This window comes from Equus caballus, chromosome 4 (genome assembly GCF_041296265.1).
Source record: "Equus caballus isolate H_3958 breed thoroughbred chromosome 4, TB-T2T, whole genome shotgun sequence".
Classification (NCBI taxonomy): Eukaryota; Metazoa; Chordata; class Mammalia; order Perissodactyla; family Equidae; genus Equus; species Equus caballus.
The window spans coordinates 106,292,219-106,306,669 of NC_091687.1; the positions used below are offsets into that span (position 1 = coordinate 106,292,219).

At 41.8% G+C, this 14,451-nt stretch overlaps 1 protein-coding gene across 4 annotated transcripts in view; it reads left to right on the plus strand.

The window, feature by feature from the left end:
- The window catches only part of LOC111773288 (GTPase IMAP family member 4-like), a 44,858-nt gene extending 32,739 nt beyond the window's left edge, over positions 1-12,119 (plus strand). For 3 of the 4 annotated variants that reach the window (XM_070265198.1, XM_070265199.1, XM_070265197.1), the window contains 3 exons: positions 6,070-6,128; positions 7,432-7,503; positions 10,343-12,119. In XM_070265198.1, coding sequence (XP_070121299.1) covers positions 7,446-7,503; positions 10,343-11,274 — 990 coding nt within the window. In that variant the 5' untranslated portion in view covers positions 6,070-6,128; positions 7,432-7,445 and the 3' untranslated portion in view covers positions 11,275-12,119. Of the gene's footprint in view, positions 1-6,069; positions 6,129-7,431; positions 9,644-10,342 lie in introns of those variants that run through there. The other variant, XM_070265201.1, reaches the window with a different exon arrangement.
- Positions 12,120-14,451: the final 2,332 nt, after the last annotated feature.

Here is a 14,451-nt window from a genome sequence, read left to right on the forward strand (position 1 = left end):
GGCTCCCTTTAGAGTTATTTTTCTGTTTATCTTTGTCTCTTTTGTCTCTGTTTCATATTGTAGTCTTTTCTCAAATGTGAGTTCTCCCTGATTGTCTTTTCATATTTAAGGATAAATCATCACTAAAGCTACCTGAAAGTTCCATGTGGTGAGTGAGGGTCATGACTGCAGGCTTCACCTGAGGTGACAGAGCGGGACAGGCTGCTATGCAGAGGGAACCCTAAATGCCAGAATGCAGAGGTTTCCCTCTGGAGATGTTCTAATCTTTAGAGAAGAGCCCTCTAATTACACACTGGGGAAGAGAGACTTTGAAGTGTGGTTTTCTGAATTAGGGGGAAGTGATGGGATGATGGCAGAATCACTTGTCTCATATTCATGTCATGCCCTACTTTCAGCCCCACAGCCCCATTCCACGTAGCTGAAGTTTCTGAAGCCGGACCTCCTCGAGGTGCTCCAGGCACCGTGTGAGCCCACTCCACCTATAGCGTCTCTGGGATTGTGTTGACTGGGGATGTCCTGCCCCAATGCATCCTTCATCTCTCTCTGCCTTCCAGAGATTTGTTGAAACTTCTTGTCGCTGATACTCCTACTTTGAAGGTCTCTATGACATCGTGGTTTAATTAGGGGTTGCAAAAAGAGAGGACGTCTGTGGTCTATGATTTATGTTAATCATTTCCCACAATGGTTAGCATAGGGCCGGTTTGCTATCTTGACTCTGAAATCCCTGATCTCTTGTTAAGTAGAAATAAAATATAATAAGAGAGAATGTGCAAATGACTTTGACATATTTATCCTTACACAGAATGATTTGTGGTCATTCACAACTTGGAAAGAGAGAAACTCAAATACTAATTTCAAGTTGCTATTACTTTAAAATAAGGAATAATAAAAAAACGATTGACCTGCTAAATTTCATATAAACAGTTTAGGCTTTTTAAGCTCCATCATCAGGATTCTAAAAGCAGAGACAGGCAGAACAGCCTGCACCCACTAACGGCCCTGGTCATTTTCCTCAGCTCAGGACAGGGTGTGAGTGTCCTGAATTAGGCCTCCTCTCCAGGTCTGAGTCCACTGTGAGCACCGCCCCCCACAGAGTGGGGGACGTGGACCTTGCATCTTAACCTTTCTGTCCTGGGCCGTCACCACAACTCAATGTGATAGATAAGACAAAAGGTGAAGGTGACGAGGCAGGAAATGGTGGTGGAGACAGGGAGGAAGGTTGCTCTGCAGAGGTAAATTTACAAAGACCTTTCTTGTTTTTGTGGAAGGTTCTAAGAAATGGGCTAACATCATTGCAGACCACATTCTTCCTGGGGACCCTGCTGTGATGTGTGAGAATCATCCTCTGGTCTCTTTACCATATAATTTCTAGTAAAGTGGTACACATATGTTGATATGCATGAGAAGGTGGTTCATAGGTTGAAAAAAAGGTGTCAAATTGTGAAGCAGAAACAGGAAATGCACAAAAGAGCAGAAATTGTCAAAAATCAGCTGCAAAGTCTTTGAGGCTTTGAGCTTCAAGATGTGCAGACATAGACCTCATCTCTGGATGGGAAGAGAGACAAATTCCTGTTGTCAAAGGGTGTGGACATCGGTAGAGTGCTGACTGGTGGCCAGTTGTATAATCATCCTACCATGACCAATTATCTGACTTACATTCAGTTGTACCTAAACAGCTGCAGGTTTCAGCTTTTTCAAATGTTAACTTGCATAAAATAGCGTTCATTCATTTTAAGTGTACAGCTTGATGAGTTTTGGTAATTTTACAGAGATGTATGACCACCACCTTAATCAAGATACAGAACAGTTCCATCACCTAACAATTTTCCTCATGGCCTTTGGAATCAATCCTCTCTTCCATGTCCCAAGCAACCAGTAATCAGCTTTCTGTCACGACAGTCTTGCCTTTTCTAGAATTTCACATGAATGTAACCTACAAGATGTAGTCTTCTGTGGTTGATGTCTTTTGCCTAGCATTTCTTTTCAGATTCCTGCATGCTGTGGCATGTTCATTTTCTTTTTGGCATGTTCATTGTTCGTTTTCTTTGCTGACTAGAATTCCATGATATGTGCATTAGTTTCCTTGGGCTGCCATAACAAAGCACCACCCATTGGGTGACTTATGGACATTTATTCTCTGGGTTCTGGAGGCTAGAAATCCAAGATCAAGGTGTCTGCAGAGTCACTCTCTCTGCGGGCTCTAGGGGCGAATCTCTTCTTAGCTTCTTTCTTGTTCTCAGCTTCTGGTGTTGGCAGCAATCCTTGGTGTTCATGGACTTGTAGACCCATCACTCAAGGACTCTTCCTCTGTTGTCACATGGCATTCTCCTCTTCCTATGAGGACACTAACCCTTTCAAGATTAAGGGTCTACCCTCCTCCAGTATGACCTCATGTTAACCAAGTATTTCTCCAATGGCCCTATTTTCAAATGAGAACACATCCTGAGGTTCCAGGAATTAAAACTTCAATGTATCTTTTTAGGGGATAAAATTTAACCCATAGCTGTATGGAGATACCAGAATTTGTTTATTCACTCACCAACTGATAAACATTTGAGTGTTTCCAGTGTGAACTATTAAAACATTATAACAAGCATTCATATACAAGTCTATGTTTTTATTTCTCTTAAGTAAATATCTAGGAGCAGGCTTCCTGGTTTGTGTGTTTAACTTTATGAGATACTGTTTATTCTTTTCCAAAAATGTGGTAACTTTTCTCATGCTTGTTTGCGATCTATGAAAGCCCGTCCCTGCCAACATTTGGTATTGTCAGTGTTTTCAACTTTAGTCTCCTCACAGGTGTGTAGTGGTATCTCATTATGGTTTTAATGTTCATTTCCCCAAAGATTAGTCAAGTTGAGCATTTTCCATGTGCTTATTGGGCATTTGTATATCTCCCTTTCATAAAATCTTTTGTCCCTTTTCATATTGGGTTGTTTGATTTTTTATTGTTTGTAGGGATTCTCTCTATGTTCTTGATACATGTTTATGTTTGATCTGTTTTGCAAATAGTTTCTCCCAGTCTGTGGCTTGCCTTTCATTTTCTTAAGTGTGTCTTTAGAAGAGCAAAAATTTGAATTTTGATAATGTCTATATTTTCAGGTTTTTCATTTGTTTTTTATTTTTTTGTCCTGTTTAAGGAATCTTTGTTTAACCTAGTATCACCACGATTTTCTTTTATATTTTCCTCTGGAAGTAGAATTGTGTTAGCTCTTACATGTAGGTTTAAGTCCATTTGGATCTAATTTTTATGTGTGATGTGAGGAAAGGATTCAGGTTTATTATTGTCCACACAGATATCTAGCGATTTCAACACAATTTGTTGAAACAACTGTCTTTTCTCAATTGGGTTACTTTGGCACCTTTGCTATAAATCAATTGATTTAAATATGGGTGTGTTTCTGGGCCATCTATTCTTTTCCATTGATCTCTGTGTTATCCCTTCACCCACAGAACATCGTCTAGATTATTACAGCTTTACAGTAAATCTTGATATGAGGTATTGTAAGTCCTCCATTTCCTTCTTCTTTTTGAAATTGTTTTGCTTATTCCATGTCATCTGCCTTTCCGTGCAAATTTTCTTTTTCTTTTTTTTTGAGGAAGATTAGCCCTAAGCTAACAGCTGCCAATCTTCCTCTTTTCGCTGAGGAAGACTGGCCCTGAGCTAACATCCATGTCCATCTTCCTCTACTTTCTACTTGGGATGCCTACCACAGCATGGCTTGCCAAGCGGTGCCATGTCCACACCCAGGATCTGAACTGGCGAACCCTGGGTTGCTGAAGCAGAAAGTGCACACTTAACCGCTGTGCCACCAGACTGGCCCCCCGTGCAAATTTTAAACTCATCTTAGCAATTCCTTTTAAAATATTGTGTTAGGATTTTGATCGAGATTATATTGAACTTATAGATCAAGTAGGGTAGAATTGCCACCTTAACCATATTGAGTGTTCCAATCCACAAACACTGCATTTACTTAGGTCTTGATTTCCTTTTGCGGTTTTCAAGGTATCGGTCATGCACATCTTTCATTAAATTTATTCTTAGATGTGATATTCTATTTTAAATTGTATTATTTTTAAAGTGTATTTTTTCGATTGTTCATTGCTGGTAAATAAACATACAATTGACTGTTTTATATTGACCTTGTATCCTGCAGGTGTGTAAATTCACTTACTAGTTCTACTGGCTTTTTAATAGAGTGCTTAACATTTTCTGCATAGGTAATCACGTCATCTGCACATAAAGACAGTTGTACGTCTTCCTTTCTAATCTTTATGCCTTTTATTTCTTTGTCTTGTCCTGTTCAATGGCTTGGGTCTCCAAACAATACTGAAGAGACATCCTTGCCTGATGCCTAATATTAGGTCTAAAACACTTAGCCTGTCACTGTTAAGTATGATGTTTGAGATAGGTTTTTCCTAGATGTCTTTAATAAGATTGAATAAGTTCCTTTCTATTCCTAGTTTGCTGAGAGGTTTAATCATGAATTGAAGTTATATTTTATAAAAAGCTTTTTCTGGAGTGATTAAAATGATTACAGTTGCTCCTAACTTATGATGAGGTTACATCTCAGTAAACTCATCATAAATTGAAAATAGCACAAGTCAAAAATGCATTTAATACACCTAAGCTACTGAACATCATACTCTAGCCTAGCCTACCTTAAACGTGCTCACAACACTTACATTAGCCTATAGTTGGGCTAAATCATCTACACAAAGCCTATTTTATAATCAAGCGTTGAATACCTTGTGTAATTTATTGAATACAGTCATGAAAGTGAAAGCAGAATGGCTGTGTGGGTCCAGCGTGGTTGCAAGTGTATTGGCTGTTTATCCTGGTGCCACTGCCCAGCATCACGAGGGAACATAGTACCGCGTATCACTAACCTGGGAAATACCAAAATTCAAGATTCTAAGTACAGTTTCTACTAATGCCTATTGCTTTCACACCATGGTAAAGTTGAAAAATCTTAAGTCGAACCGTCTTAAGTCAGGGACCGTTTGTGTATGTTTTCTTCAATCTGTGGATGGTGAATTATGTACATTATCAAATGGTAAACGAAGTTTGCACACTCAGGGTTGACCCCACTCAGTCATGATATAGCATTTTTATGTATACTGGTGGATTTCATTTGCTAGTATTTTTAAAGGATTTTTGTGTCTATTTTGATTATGGATATTGGCCTGTAGTTCTCTTTTCTTGTGATGTCTGCATTTGCTTTTGGTTTCACGACATGTCTGCCCTCATAAAATGAATTGGGATGTGTTCCCTTCTCTTTCATTTTCTGAGTTTGATTGATATCATATATATTTTGTCCTTAAATATTTAATGAAATTTACCAATGAATTCATTTTGCTCTGGATTTTTCTTTGTGAGAAGGCTTTAAATTACAATTTAAATTTATTATTTGATATAGTGCCTTTCAAATTTTCTGTTTCTTCTTGAGTCACTTTTGCTAACTCGTGCTTTTTAAGGAATTTGTCCATTTTATCATTTGAGTCAAGCTTATCAGCATAAAGTTTCTCATTACAGTGCATTACTTTGCTTTAACGTCTGTGAGATTGTGGTGATGTTCCCGCTTCCATTCCTGATCTTGGTAATTTGTATATTTTTACTCTTTTTCTCCATGTAGGTAGAGGCTTTTCAGTTTTCTCGGTTATTGTCAAAGAATCAGCTTGTGTTTTCATGATTGTTTTCCTGTTTTCTATTTCAATGATTTTTTCCCCGTGTTATTTCATCCTCTTTACTTTAGGTCCAATTTGCTGCTCCTTTTCCATTTTCTAAATGTAGTATCTCAGATAACTAGACAGGTGTGCCTATTTTGCTTTAACTCTAAATTAATTAAAATGAAGTAAAATTAAGAATCCAATTCTGCAGTCACACTCATTACAGTTCATGTGCTCAAAAGCCCATGTGGCCAAAGGTTATCATATCGGACTGCACAATACAATTCCATCATTGCAGAAAGTTCTATTAGAGCTGCTAGATGAGAAGGTGGCCAGTCTCTTGCAGGAGCAAGTTTGAACAGCTCCTCCCCTCACTTCCTCTCTCCTCTGTCGTCTCAGTGTCCTGGCTTAGCACCACCTTCAAAGTCAGAGGAGTGAGCAGGACCCAGATTTTCCAGGTAAGAGAATAAGGGTGTTTGTGGGTGGGTGGAGGGTTGCAAGAGAATGTGTGATTTGGTGGAGAGGGGACCGCTCCCCTGGGTCTGTATCTACCCTCCTGGCCGACTTACTCTCAGAATCTATTTCCTGTTGGTTCCTGTTCCCCGTCTTTGCTGATTTTAGGCTGTAATCTGTTTTCAAGGCTGAGCCTCACAAATGAACGCCTCTTGCAGGGTCACTGTTCAGAGGATACTTGTACAAATAAATGATTCCTTTGACCATTTATAGAATTTATAAGCAAATGTGAAGCTTTCAGGGATCGAGATGGGTGAGCGGGTGAGCTGTGTGGGGAAGTTGGAGTGGTCCTCCCTGGAGAAGTGTCAGAGGGCTGAGGGCTGAGGGCTGAGCAGGAGTGTGCTGGCACTGGCTTGGAGCAGGAGTGCTCCCGGGGGAGGGAGCAGGGCCGCAGGGGTCTGGAAGTTGGAAGGAGCTTGGGGAGCAATGAGGAGGCCAGTGTGGTGATAAAGCCTTTTGAGAGAGAGTAATTGATCACGCAGGGTCTTAGGACCATCCAAGGACTTTCAACTACTTTTTTAAAAAAACAATAGAAAGCCATTAAAGAAGTTAAACAAGAAAAGGAATCAAATTTTAGTTCTAAAAAGGCATCTGATCATGGAATAGAAAAGAGATTGAAGATGAGATGATCAGTTAGGAGCCTGTTACATTGCAAACAAATGACAGTGCGTTGGATTAACATGAAGATGAAGAGAAAAGGATAATTTTGCATTCTTTGGAAGTAGAAGCAAGAGGATTTGGTGCTAGATGGACGAGCAGGTAAAGACAGAAGAGTTGTAGGTGACCCCAAGATTCTGCCTGAGCCACTGGCTGAATGGTGATGCTGTTTGAAATGGGCAGTGATGAAGGTGGAGGTGGAGGTCAAGGGTTCCGTTTCTGCTGAGCTCTGTTTGAGATGCATGTGGAATTGCCAAATGGAGAAGCTGCATGAGGTATAAAAGTTCAGAGCTCTGAGGAGAGTCTAGGCTACAGGCCACGTATAAATGGCGTTCAAAGCAGTAATTCACTGAATAGAGTGGGGGAAGGGCATGCACAGCCAGTGCTGAGGAAGCACGTGAAGCATTTATGTTTGTGTAAAGAAAGAGGAACAATCTGAAAATGGAGAGTTGAGGAGACATCTTGGGAAGTAGGGGCAAGAAATCTAGTAGCAAGTTTATGGAAAAAGGAAACTGTTGGCTACAGGAGGTTGCGGTTTTCAGTCACTCTCCGTTTCCCTAAAATGACATAGTTATGTTTCTTTATCTACAGGAATTCAAACTACAATGGCAGCCCAATACCACAGCTCATGTTCCAACCCCAGCGAACCCAGGAGCTGCCGTGGTGAGAGGGTGCCCTGGCTCCCCAGGCCAGGAGGGTTCCTGTCTGAGCAAGAGCAAACCATTTCCACCCTCCTCTCTCATTTTCTCTTCGTTTGCCCTGCTCTGTCATTTCTCCATCGACCCTCTATGCTTTCTTCTCATGATGCAGTAGAACAGCGAAGAAGAAGAGAGGTAGAACTATCTTGACTGATCCCAGGCTCGATGAGGGTACTTATGTCCTATTTCCCACTATGTGGACACACCAAGCCAGGTGGAGCCTCTCTGGTTGATTTTCTGCCCCTCTCTTCAGCCTGGGAGAGGACTGGGAAGGAGGAACGTGGGAGTAATTGATTCCTCATTCAGGTCCCTAATTTCTCTGCTTCTAGTGGCCTCACTATAACCAACAAGTTCAACAGACAACCTCATCCGGTTCTGTCACATAACCTCCTTCTACTCCCTTAACCACAATAGTTGAGCTTTTGCTGGTTTAGCAAACCACCCCACAATTAAGTCACCAAAAACATCAACTGTTTAGTTGGCTCTCTATTTTGTGGGTTAACTGGGCAGTTCTTGGGTCTGGGTCAACTTGGCTTATCTCAGCCAGACTCGCTCATATACCTGTGGTAAGCTAGTGGTTCAGGATGCAACTGGATAATTTTTCACAGCCTCATGGGCATGTTTGGTAGTTAGCAGGCTCTTGGGTGGGCCAGGGTGACAGAGATAAGTGGACCTTGTTTCTCTCATCATCAGTGAGGCTAGTCCAGGCCTCTTCATGGGGCAGTTGCAGAGTTCTGAAGAGCAAAGGGAAGGCACGCCAGAACGCATCAGCACTTTTGAAGTCTCTGCTTACATCACGGTTTTACTTTCCTATTGTCCAAAACAAATCACAGCCCAGGCAGATTCAAAGGCTGGAGAAATATGCTCAGCATTGTGATGGGAGGAGCTGCAAATCCACATCCCAGAGAAGCATGTGTACAGAGAGATGGGCATCATTCAGGGCCATATCTGCAATCTATCGCATAGATAGTCATCCACATGCTGCCCACATTGGCAAATTGTTGCAGTGTTGGAACTGGCCTTTGGTGCCCTTTGTTTCACCTCTCATGATTTTCCTACTCCCTCTCTCTATAGCCAACCAGAGCCCTCAGCACAGCCTTAAGTTGGAGTCTTCTATGGTGATGATAACCAAATAATAATCTGAAGTCCTGCCCACATTTTTCCTTGGATAATCATAGCCATCCTGCATGCAATATTCTCAGCTGCTGGAAATTTACTTCTCTCACTCCAGGATTCTGGCTGTCAAATGTGGGAAATTCTACTTTAGGGATGGTTTTGTGAATCTCTGGATTAGCTAAAACCCTCAGCATAAAGTGTGTAGGGATGGGGATTAGCTACAGATTTTGCGGAAGCCAGAGTGGCAGTTTCTGCAACATCTCTCTTCTGTTTGTTTGATATTTTTAAAAGATTGCTCCAATTACAGAATAGACTGAGTTGGCAACAAGGAAGTAGAGACCGGTTAGGAGACAACTGAGGCATGGGTGGTGATGGTAGCTGGGGCTAGAATGATGGTCTTCAAGATGGAGAGAAGATGGACGGAGCCAAGGGAACTTACTAATGGGTTGGGAATGGAAAATAAAGGAAAGAGAGGAATCAAGAGCCATTCCTAGATTTTCGGTCTGAGGAAGTGAGTGAATGTTGAAGTATCTCGAAAAATCAAAATGGAGTTAATAACATTGTCTGTAATGTTGTGATATGATAATGTATGCATTTCCTCCAAGCAGAAATCAATGGTTGTAACACAGGATTCCTTATGCAGGAACCAATCTTACTCGAGGGCTACACTGGGACGGTCTACCTTCTTGGAGAAACAGGCTCTCAAATGCATTCATCAGTTGCCTTCCGTCTGCTCCCAGTCTGTGCTTAATAAACCCCCAGACTCCAACTCTATAGCCACATTAAAGAGCTATGCGGAGAATTACCGAATACAAATACAGAGAAAGCCATAGAGATTATTTGTTGTCTGACTCAAGGCACAATTATTTGGGAGACATAGTTTCAGTTGACATGTTATGCTGCTCTGAAATTAACTTTCAACTTCCCCAGAAAGTGGAATATGCTTAACCAATGAAACTAAGAAAGTATAACTCTACTGATGCTAATCGGTATGTTTTTTTTTTTTCATTTATTAACTATCAAAGGATTTGATAGTAACTCCAATATTTGCTGGCTATAATTCTTCCACCTCTTAATTTAAATATAAAAGCTTCACTAAATTTCTATCAATATATCTAGCATTGCCTCTTCCTGATTTGCTAAAGCTAAAGTCGCTAACTTTCAATGTTCAGGTTTTTGTTCTCCTGTGGGTCATAATCCTTGAAAGGATGGTTGCATGTGTGAAATATAAAGGGACGATGGGCTGGATACCCACCTACCTGACTTCTTAATGGGAAGAAGAAAAGTCCCATTTTGGAGAGAAATTGGGGGGAAAATAATCTCCCACTGCGATGTCCCCAAGTCAGATTTCATGTTGCTTCCTGCATTATCTTACGAGGAACAGCTACCAGCAGCAGCTCAGAGTTCACTTCTTGAGCCATCCTGTTCCCTCCTCTGTGGGCCACTTAACTAAAAAAGTCAGAGTAAGAACCTCAAGGGAATCCTGAAAAGTCCTTGGGCCTTCCCTAAGCACTGCAAGAGGAACATCAGGCCCAGAGGACTTTCTCTAGAGTTCCTGTGAGTGCACACATAACTGAAGAGAGAGGATGCTAGTGGGCAACAGTGGGGGGCGCCCGTGGGTGGGGGTCCTGGGGGAAACAGCTGGAGGTGGATCCTAACACTGTGGCTTTTGTTCCCTGTTGACTTAGGGCTTGGAGACCAAAACCCCAGAGATTTACAACTGAGACTTGTCCTAGTGGGTAAGACTGGAGCAGGAAAAAGTTCAACAGGGAACAGCATCCTTGGAAAGAAAGTGTTTAATTTCGGCCTTTCATCAAAATCCATCACCAAGTCCAGCAAGAAAGGGAGCAGCATGTGGCACGGGAAAACAATTGTCGTTGTGGATACGCCTGGCGTTTTTGACACCGAGGTACAGGATGCTGACACGTGCAAAGAGATTGCTCGCTGCATCCTCCTGACCTCCCCGGGGCCTCACGCTCTGCTCCTGGTGGTCTCACTGGGCCGTTACACGCAGGAAGAGCAGAAGGCCACTGAGAAGATCCTGAAAATGTTTGGACACAAAGCTAGGAGATACATGATTCTCTTATTCACCCGGAAAGATGACTTGGAAGGGACCCACTTCCACGATTACCTAAAGGTAGCTCCAAAAGTCATTCAAGAGCTGATGAAGGAGTTTGGTGATCGCTACTGTTTGTTCAACAATAAGGCGACGGGAGCTGAGCAGGAGGCCCAGAGGGCGCAACTGCTGGCCTTGGTCGAGCACGTGGTGATGCAGAATGAAGGAGGATGCTACACTAATGAGATGTACCAAAGAGCAGAGGAGGAGATTCAGAAACAAATCGAAGTGTTGCATGAACGTTACAGAGCAGAGCTGGAGAGAGAGAAAGCGCTGATAAGAGAGGAGTACGAAGAGAAAATCAGAAAGCTGGAGGATGAGCTGGAGCAGCAGAAGAAAATGGCACAAATGGAGAGGGAGTTAGCTGAAAGGGAGATTGTCTGTGCCTCAAGGCAGCGAAATGCCAGAGAAGAGGTTGAGAGTCAGAATGCGATCCTTGAATTAATCTTTGGAGCACTGAAGATTGCTTCCTTTGTCATCTCCCGGCTGTTTAGGGAAGATTAAGCTTAATGAAAATCTGTCGATACTTCTTGCATATGTTCAGGTGGCCCTGCCACTCATTCCCCAAAGTCAGAGCACGCTGGTCTCTGTCTCTCAGGACTCAGGAGTGCAGTGAAGTTCGCTGTTGGCAGTTGGTAGATGTTGAATTGATAGAACAGGGAGGGACAAATTCTCAATTTGTGAAACTCCAAAGCAGAAAGTATTGATGCTCCCTACCTTGTGAATTCTTTCCCAGAGACACAGAGAAAAGGAATGCAGGAGACCAGAGAAGATGACCCCGAGCTCTCTCTGCTCATCCCGAGTAAAGATTTCTCTCTAGATTCTTTCCAGACTGGCAGACAGTCGCGCCCTGGGGCTTTTCTCACTTACTTTCCCTTTAGGAGGACAGTGAGTGAGCAAGAGCAGTGCTCTGGTACTCACCCATGGAGATGCTTAGAGAATCTTTTCTCCATGCATGTAAATTTGTTTAATTCCGTTTTCACAGAAGGGCTCAATTTGTTCCTTATCGTCTCCCCATTGAAGTGTCGATGAAGAGTTCCTGGAAGATGGATCTCTCAGAACTCAATTAGGTGAAATGCCAGAAAGTGAGAAAGACAGAGACTCAACAGATAGGACAAGAATGTTTGGTGCATTTGGATGTATCTGTAGAAACTCTGACCAACCTCAAAGTGACCAATTTGCTGAATAACCAGTCCTCTCCTTTTCTGTGAAACTAACTGCTGCGCCCCCACCTCCATAACCCCACAGCTTGAGTACTTACTGCTTGGCGGGTCACCTTCACACTGCTGCTCCCACCCAGTTGAGTTATTTGCTTATTATTACTATAATAAAGCTTTTCTGTTGTCTCATATTTGTGCACAATTGGAATCTCTTTTTTTTTCAATACCACTATTCTGCTACGTCTTCTGAGAACACGGGGATGAATTTCACTTTTTCATAAAAGTTCCAGAGGATTTTCGAGCTAGTTTTGGTCTACCCCCCAGACATCTCTCCTCCTTTTCCCTGGAAGATTGGAACCACGTTCTCAACCCCTCTGCCAGTCAAAGACCACATTCTCTTTGGTTTCGTTCATTATGTGCTGATAGAAATTATGTGTAACCAAGGTTTCTGAGACCTTAGTGGTTTTCCTGGGGCAAAAATTCCCTTGAATATTTGGACAACAAGAGTTGAAGTCCCTGTCCCTTTGTTACTTTTCCACGGGGTACCCCTCACCTGATAACTTCTAGGATTTCCCAAAGCACATTTCCATGTTCTACCAACATGTCCTGGTGGGTATATGTGGCTTATGCCAACTTGAAATTGGCTTGTCCATGCTCCAAGCCATTTGCTCAAAATAGGTCATAGACCTCTCCCTTATTTCTCCAAAACAAAAATGAGTTTGTTCACTTAATAAAAGTTAGCAAAGGCTCAAGGGTAAGAGAAGGACTACAAAGAGATGCTCCCAATTCCTTTAGAAATAGCTCCTCTGAGTGAGATGGATTTGGTTTCACTCTTCAGAATGTGGGTGCATTTTGTGTCTGTTGTTTTCATCATTGGAGTATTAGCCAAAGTTGGGGGATACAAATCTAACATCCTATTGCAATAGAATCTTCTATAAGCAAATATATAACCAAAGGGCCATATACGCCTCCCAAGAAAAAGTAAATACAATTTTAATCTGAAAAAAAATGTCTTTAACTGCAGTGGTACTTTCTGTGTCAATGCATTCAATTATTCTTACCCTTGCATTCAGGTTTACATTGTCGTTGAGGCAAAAAAAAAAAAAAAGGTTCTGCTCTTGAGAATCGGCCAGGAGACGAGATGCCCATGTGAAATACCCTGAGAGCATTGTTGCCCATCTGTCTCTCAGAGCAGAAGGTCCTTGATAAATACTACTCATTGTGATGAATACAAAGGAGGCAGGTGGCATGTGTCCTTCTCTCAAGAGTCTGGGAGTCTATACCTCTTCATCCATTCCTTATCATTCATTGATTGTTTGCACTTCATGGTAGATTTTATACCAGAGGCTGAGAATCTAGAGACAAGTGAAACCAAGTCCCTTTTGAGACTGGCTTCATTCACTTAGCATAATCATTTTGGAGAATCATCCAAGTTGTCTGTATGAATAGCTTGCTCTCTTTTATGCTGAGTATTATTCCATCTTAGGGGTGTACCACAGTTTATCACTTCTTATTCTTATACGTCTAATTGATTTTTCTTGTCTAATTCCATTGGCTAAGACCTCCATTATAATATTGAACATTAGTGTATGGGCATGCTTGCTTTGTTCCTGGATATGGCTTCAGTGTTTCCCAGTTAAGTAAGTGAGATACTTGATTACAGTAGTATATAAGATGTATTTGTGTGTGTGTATATGTGTGTGTATAATCCTATTAAGCAGGTATCCCCCAATCACTATTTTCTTGAGAGTTTTTATCATGAATGACTATTGAATGTCGTCAAAGCCTTTTTAAAAATCATCTATGGGAATAACTTGTGATTCTTTTTCCTTAAATCCTTTTACAATGTCGACGAAAATAATCCATAACCAATCTATAAATGAAAATTTGGGAGAGTTTATTCTGAGCTAAAATGTGAGGACCATGACCTGGGGCCTTTCTTCCAGAAGGAAGAAAGGGCACCGAAGAAGCGGGGTGTGCAGAGTGGTTATATACTATACCCCCCAAGAGGATGTTTCACATATGATTGAAATGTCCCTTTTACAGTGGTCACGAGACTGCTCTGTCGGCACAGCGATTGATGGAAACAGCAGGTAGGTCTGCTGTTTCGGTGGACACAGCAGGGTGGCAGGTCTGTTGTCTTGAGCTGGGTGGTCACAGGTGAGCTGGGTGGTCAAAGGTGAGTGCAGCAATCAGTCCCTAGCCTAAGGAAAGATGCTTATCCCTAAGGAAATGCCAATGTGGGGGGAAGTTGCACCTTTATCTTAAGGGCATTTGTTCTTGCCATAGTAAATGTTTAAAGCAGATATACAATGCATGCTCAATGGCCACAGTCAGGCCCTTTTTGGAAAAAACAAAGTCAGGCCGAATTAGGTTTACACCAAATGTCTTCCTCATATACTCCAATAGATCCTATTGCTTGCCATTTCTATCTGTCAACAAGATGAATGATATTAATAGATTTCCAAATATTGAATCAATTTTTCATTTCTGTTTTAAATTCCACTTGGTCATAATACAT